Below are 7,500 nucleotides of genomic sequence, written 5' to 3' on the forward strand. Positions count from 1 at the left end.
AATTAGCCTATCAGAAGCTTCTAAAGCCATGACATCATTTTCTGGAATTTTCCAAGCTGTTGAAAGGCACAGACAACTTAGTGTATGTAAACTTCTGACCCACTGAAATTGTGATACAGTGAATTATAAGTGAAATAGTCTGTCTGTAAACAATTGTTAGAACAATGACTTGTGTCATGCACAAAGTAGATGTCCTAACCGACTTGTCAAAACTATAGTTTGTTAACAAGAAATTTGTGGAGTGGTTGAAAAACTAGTTGTAATGACTCCAACCTAAGTGTATGTAAACTTCCAACTTCAACTGTATAGTGTAGCTTTGTATGAATGATGCTGAGTGAAATGATGAAGGATATTTTTGATCCAGCCAACTTCCCATTGGGCACAAACATTAGTCTGTTTTTTTATTTACAATTGGTTGTGTTGTCAACTAAAGTGAATCCACCATTAACTCAACAAAACATTTCACCATGAAATTGGATTTAGGTCAAATGTACATAAAAAATAATTTAAAAATCCTTTACATTGATGATAACAAATCCAATCCGTTTTTCACATTGATTCAACGTCATCACATAGTTTATTTTTTATGTTGTGGAAATAACATTGATTCAATCAGTTTTTACCCAGTGTTTTAACATTACAGATATTGAGAAAGTCTTGAGAATGGCCTTGTGCTGAAATGTTGATATTTAATAGTTTCAACTATATCCTCTGTTGTTTTTCTACTTTTCAAATTTGATGTAAATGGAACATTTTATCATTTCAAATCAATGAGTGAATCGTATAGGCTTTGTTTTTTTTGTATTGCAAAAAAGCATCCTCCTTGACTTCCAGCCCTCTTCCTGGACCCTGGAGGACCTCATGATAACATTTATAAACTGGCCCCTAAAGAAACACCATCAGAATGGTTCCCTGCAATAAAAAGCAGGCGGGGCCCCAGGAAATGTTCATATTACCCATTGCTTTAAGAGGTTTGGGCATATCTCCGATAATAAGGAAACCCTCTAGCTATCACTTCACTTTATTTTCTTTCTTTATTTCCCCAAACTGAGCAGAATTTCTTCCCCAATCTATCTAGTCAAGGCCCTTGGAAAGGCTAACAAAAACACTTGCATGTCCTGAAATAAATACAGCAATCTCAGTGTTCATCCCCCTTCCTTCGCTCTGCATGTCCAGTATATCTATGACCTCTCTCTCTCTGTCTCTGTCTCTGTCTCTCTGTCTGTCTCTCTCTCTCTCTCTCTCTCTCTCTCTCTCTCTCTCTCTCTCTCTCTCTCTCTCTCTCTCTCTCTCTCTCTCTCTCTCTCTCTCTCTCTCTCTCTCTCTCTCTCTCTCTGGTCTAAACAAAATTATCTTTTACATTTCTCACTATGGAGAACACCTTGTTTCATGCCCCACTGCATAGATAAACAGAGCAGATAGGAGGGTATCACTGTACGCAACGTTCTCTCTGTTCAGATTTGTGTGTACGTGCATGTGTGTGTGTGAACCACGCAACGTTCTCTCTGTTCAGATTTGTGTGAACCATGCAACGTTTGGAATTATTGAAGCTGGCAGACAGACAGATGGAAATGAAAAGTGTTTATCTCCCGGTAAGACTGATGTTTCTGTCAAATGGGGCTGGCATCAACATAAAGCATCTCTCTGTCTCTCTGTATAGTGTCATATGAGAGATTTAAAACCTGTCTGTACAATGGGGTGCTCCTCACTCTAACCTGTTAGACTTGGAGTCTGCAATAATTGAATCATAATGGGTGTACAGTTTCACACTCTTCCCTTTGGCAAAAAATTCTTAGGTCACACAATTTCAACCAAACTTTTGTTCAAGTAGAAGAGCCTAGAGAAACCATTATCTAGAATATCATTCCAATAATCATTTCTAACACATTTGGCCAACACCCCCTCAGACATTTAAAACACTTGGAATGTAAAGGTGAGATCATCCCAAGTCCTTATGGTTATAGAAGCCATGGAGGATCTGTGACAGATGTCAAAGACTAGTAGTAAACAAAAGTGGTCTAAGTACTGGGTGGTTCGAGCCCTGAATGCTGATTGGCTGACAGTCGTGGTATATCAGACCATATACCATGGGTATGACAAAACATTTATTTTTACTGCTCTAATTACGTTTGTAACCAGTTTATAATAGCAATAAGGCACCTTGAGGGGTGGGGGGTGTATGTGGTATATGACCAATATACCACGGCTAAGGGATGTATGCAGGCACTCCTCATTGCATTGTGCATAAGAACAGTCCTTAGCCATTGTATATTGGCCAAATACCACACCCCCTCGGGCCTTATTGCTTAAATATTCCCGTTTGTATTCAGTAGTGAGAGAAGAGACCTTCAGTGTGGATGTCCAGAAATGCGTGTCCTGTAATGAGTATTGTGTCTAGTACGACTTACCTTGGAAGGTGACCACAGGGTGCTCTCTCCGGGTGCACTCCGGCCGGGAAAGGTACAGGGAGGCGGGCGTGGGGTCGGGCGGGGAGAGGAGCAGGGGTTTCTGGGACAGCGCGATGGGGAGGGGCAGCAGGAGCAGGGGGAGGAGCAACATGCCAGGCACAGACATGGGGGTGGCGTACCGCGGCAACGCTGCCATCGCGGTGATGGGGCGGAGCCTCTCCTCTAGCTGCCAAGGTGGGCCTCTGGAATACAACTGTGAGAAAAGAAGAAGGGAAGAAAGAGAGGAAGTTAGAAAAAGGAGGAGACATGTCATGCAGAGCCTGTGGTTGTGTGGTAATATTTCTGGTTCTTGACATATATGTACAACCTGGAGACTGGGGTTTGATCCCCTTGTCCAACCGGTTTCTCTCCCTTGTGCGCCTGTTTCTCTCCCTTGTGCCCCTGTTTCTCTCCCTTGTGCCCCTGTTTCTCTCCCTTGTGCCCCTGTTTCTCTCCCTTGTGCCCCTGTTTCTCTCCCTTGTGCCCCTGTTTCTCTCCCTTGTGCGCCTGTTTCTCTCCCTTGTGCCCCTGTTTTTCTCCCTTGTGCCCATTTCTCTCCCTTGTGCCCCTGTTTCTCTCCCTTGTGCCCCTATTTCTCTCCCATGTGCCCCTGTTTCTCTCCCTTGTGCCCCTGTTTCTCTCCCTTGTGCCCCTGTTTCTCTCCCTTGTGCGCCTGTTTCTCTCCCTTGTGCCCCTGTTTCTCTCCCTTGTGCCCCTGTTTCTCTCCCTTGTGCACCTGTTTCTCTCCCTTGTGCCCCTGTTTCTCTCCCTTGTGCCCCTATTTCTCTCCCATGTGCCCCTGTTTCTCTCCCTTGTGCCCCTGTTTCTCTCCCTTGTGCCCCTGTTTCTCTCCCTTGTGCCCCTGTTTCTCTCCCTTGTGCCCCTGTTTCTCTCCCTTGTGCCCCTGTTTCTCTCCCTTGTGCCCCTGTTTCTCTCCCTTGTGCCCCTGTTTCTCTCCCTTGTCCACCCTGAGTCTCCCACTTGTTTAGCTCCCCTCTGATTTCACAACTGAATAAAGCGTAGAAAATATGAGAGAGAGAGGGAGAGAGAGAGAGAGAGAGAGAGTGAGAGTGAGAGTGAGAGTGAGAGTGAGAGAGAGAGAGAGAGAGAGAGAGAGAGAGAGAGAGAGAGAGAGAGAGACTACGAGCAGCCGAGTCTGTGATGTACCCCTGACCTCACCATAATCATTCAAAGTACGCAATTAAACCTCAGAAGTTAATTTAACGGCTGATTAATGTTGGAAAATTGAATAAGAGGATGGTGGATTGTTCAATGGGGTGCAACGTACCAAAACCCTGTGTGCTTAAAATCTATGGCTCAAAGAAATGTACTTAACACAAGAAGAATGCACTCCACAGCTACTCTCTACAGAGAATGTTTTTTGTAAAAATTGTTTTGAGCAGATGACGCACATGAATAGCTGATAGTCATCTCACCTCTCACAGTGCTGAAGCAGCCTTGGTATTATGGGACAGACCTGGGTTCAAGTACGATTTGAAATCATTTCAAAAACTTCAGCTGGGCTTGATTGAGCTTACCTATAGCAATGAATCCAATAGAATTGTCCGAAAATGGAAAACCCTGCCCATCTTGGCACTCCAGGCAAGTATTTGAAAGATTGCAAGGCACTGCATCTCTTTTGAAAACTCTGTTTATTCAGTTTTACACACAAGCCAACATACATTTTTTAAAATCTTTATTTAACTAGGCAAGTCAGTTAAGAACAAATTCTTATTTTCAATGACAGCCTAGGAACAGTGATTTAACTGCCTTGTTCAGAATGACAGTTATGTACCTTGTCAGCTTGGTGATTTCAACTTGCAACCTTTCGGTTACCAGTCCAAAACTCTAACCACTAGGCTACGCTGCCACCCCTAAATAATATACTCAACTAGAAGAAAAGACCATTTTTATTTTATTTTTTTATTTGCTTTAAAGATACCGTACTTTAGACAAGTTAAACACACCGGGCAGAAGGCTACAAAGGTTAAAGGGCCATAGGTAGTACAGGGACAGAGCAGAAACCTCACCATTGTTCCTGTAAACAGACAAGGGATAGGTGGAGAAATGCAAACACTCACAGACAGTCATGGCCACAGACCGACCATCCACTGGACCAAAAATAAAGTTTACAATGCCTAAAAAATATATATATATATATATATATATATATATATATATAATATATATATATAATAAGCGTGAAAAAAACACACAAAAAAAACAGGGCAAAACAAGCTCACATTTTTGTCTCTGACCGGGCAAGATAAGCAAGGCATCCGCAGGTCACAATCAATAAGCACATCATCAACCTTAATGCCCCCCCCCAAAAACACAAATAAATGCTCATCCAACCATTAAGTCACAGGGGAGTCAAACACAGACTTATCTTTGTTTTAATATGAATGCCATCAGAGATGGACTGTTTAAAGTAAGACCGGAATGGAGCCCAAGCCTCATTAAACAGTTTGGGGTTCCCACATGTATTGAAATAAAAAATGTCTAGTTTCAGAGAGCACAACACATCTCTCACCCAATATTTATAAGATGGGGGAGCTGCCATCTTCCAGTTCTGTAGTATTAGCCGTCTAGCTAAAAGAGTTGTATAAGCAACAGTGTCCGACTGGATTCTTGACAGGTAGGTACCCATGGGCAGTACTCCAAAAAGGGCTGTAAGGGGAGATGGATCTATAACAGTGTCATATATATCAGAGAAACATTTAAATATTAATTCCCAGAATCCTGACAGTTTATGACAGCCCCAAAACATATGCAACAGTGTGTCTGGTTCCGTTTAACATCGGACACAGGTAGGATCAAAATCAGAGAATATAATTTCAAGTTTGGCTCTCTATAGCTGTATTTGGAGGCCTATGGGGAAATTCAGGTATATTAGCTCTGACAAAGTTCCTAGTCTGGAGATAGCGGAAAAAGTGGGAATCGGGGAGGTTGAACTTTTCCTGTAGCTGAGCAAAAGTGGCAAATGGATCATCAAAGAATAATTGTGCAAGTGAGGAGAAGCCTAGTGAGTGCCAGATGGCAAAAGCCTCATCATCTAAAGATGGCGGAAATAAAATGTTCTGATTGATTGGACCTGATAGAAAAAAGCCTCGGAGGGTAAAGGCTAAACGGAACTGATTCCAAATTTTAAGAGACTGCTTTACAATTGGGTTGACACACCTTTTTGCCTAGGGACACTGGGAGAGACAAGCACAACACAGACGAAAGTGCAGCAGGTTTACACGATTCCGACTCCATCTGGACCCAGAGTGGTCTAGGACCAGTAGGATCAGTCTGCAGCCAGTACAGAAGGGCTCTGAAATGTGCAGCCCAATAGTAAATGAAAATTTGGTAGAGCTAAACCACCCAATGCCTTAGGCTTCTGTAAATGTTTTCTACCAATCCGTGGTACCTTGCCATCCCAAATAAAATGCATGAATGTTTGATCCAGTGAATTAAGAACAGATAAGGCACGTGGCAATGAGGTATCAGGTTTGGAGATGAACAAAAGGAGGGTGTCAGCATATAGAGAGACTTTCTGCTCTAAGCCCATCCTGATTATTCCTTGAATGGCATCATTAGAGCGTAGTGCAATGGCGAGAGGCTTGATTGCGAAAACAAACAACAAGGGGGAGAGTGGACAACCCTGACTGGATCTGCGGTCCAAGGGAAAACAGAGAACAAGTCGATAGTCCGTACCGAAACCATGGGAGAAAAATAAGGAATCTTTTTCCACGCAATGAATTTGGGGCCAAAGCCAAATCTATAAAGGGCAGCTGTTAGGTAGTCCCACTCAACACGGTCAAAAGCTTTTTCCGCATCAAGTGAATCCCTTGTGCAAACAAAATTACAAAAGCATCACTTGTAGATGTATATCATTTTTTCCCAGTCTTATAACAGGCATTGAGAGAGAAAATCCATCAAATGTATAAAGGCTCTCAACCAAAAACCTAATTTGAAATAAGCAAATAATATTAAGACAATCAAAAAAATTAAAATAATAATAACTGTCTAGTTTGACAATAAGACAACTTACAGCCAAGACCAAAGACTACGTGTGTGCAACGTTGAACATTTGCTGGGCATAAATGACCTTCAAAACCTTTCAAATTGAAGTGAAGACCCCCCAAAACATGTAGCCTCGGAACATTTACTGTTTACTGGGTCAGTACAAACCGGTAGGCACAATCAATCAGGGGCTTCTCATCCAAGGCAAGAACATCCTTCAGCAGCCCAAAAACGAAATCCGTGGTGCGAGGCATTTCCTCTGACTCTGGGACCGATACCAGTCTCAGGTCATTGCGGCGAGAGAATCACTCTAAACTCACACAGCTCTCCAGCACCTTTTTCAGATCCGCAGCCAGGCGTTTCACGTCAGCCTCCAGGGAGGTAGTTAAATTGGAGTCATTGGTAGCGGAGGTCTCCAGTGCTGCAATCATTGTAGTGTGCAACTCAGTTGTTGTTTTGAGTGATGTGATTGCTGGCACCGTCTCGTTCTGCAGGATGGTTAGATCTGCTTTTAAAGTATCAGAAACCTCCTGTATTCAGGCCTCAATCGTAGCAACTACCTCCGTTTTCATTTAAACTATCTCAGAGCGTGGTAGTTTGATGGCCTTGAGAATGTTCATTCCAGCGCCGCCAGGCCAAGCCGTACCCCCAGGTAAAGTGTGAGTCCCCGGGCCCTCAGACTCAGGAGAGGGCGGTGATAAGAGTCTTGTAGGCCGGGTTTTCTTTAAGTCATGTTTTTGGCCTTATGTTTCATCGACATGCTGACATTTGAAAGCAAATTAGTCTTGGTTTTAACGGAAAGGGATCACCAAACTAATATTTGAAAATAAAAATGGTTCTGCTGCAAAATTCACATAAACTTGAAGAATACTGCGGGAGCAAACGGAAAACACGTCAGTCACACATGGCGCCCCTCCAACCTCCAAGGCACTGCATCTCAGTGCAAGAGGTGTCACTGCAGTCCCTGGTTTGAATCCAGGCCGCATTACAGCTAGCTGTGATTGGGAGTCTCAAAGGGCGGCGCACAATTGACCCAGCATCGTCT

The 7,500-nt window shown here is 43.2% G+C and overlaps 1 protein-coding gene across 5 annotated transcripts in view; it reads right to left on the bottom strand.

Annotated features, from left to right (window-relative positions):
- Positions 1-7,500, bottom strand: part of LOC109871046 (semaphorin-5B) — a 271,930-nt gene that overhangs the window by 183,962 nt on the left and 80,468 nt on the right. For all 5 annotated transcript variants that reach the window (XM_031805788.1, XM_031805787.1, XM_031805786.1 and 2 more), the window contains exon 3: positions 2,409-2,661. In XM_031805788.1, coding sequence (XP_031661648.1) covers positions 2,409-2,604 — 196 coding nt within the window. In that variant the 5' untranslated portion in view covers positions 2,605-2,661. The remainder of the gene's footprint in view (positions 1-2,408; positions 2,662-7,500) is intronic.

This window comes from Oncorhynchus kisutch, linkage group LG26 (genome assembly GCF_002021735.2).
Source record: "Oncorhynchus kisutch isolate 150728-3 linkage group LG26, Okis_V2, whole genome shotgun sequence".
NCBI classification, from domain to species: Eukaryota; Metazoa; Chordata; class Actinopteri; order Salmoniformes; family Salmonidae; genus Oncorhynchus; species Oncorhynchus kisutch.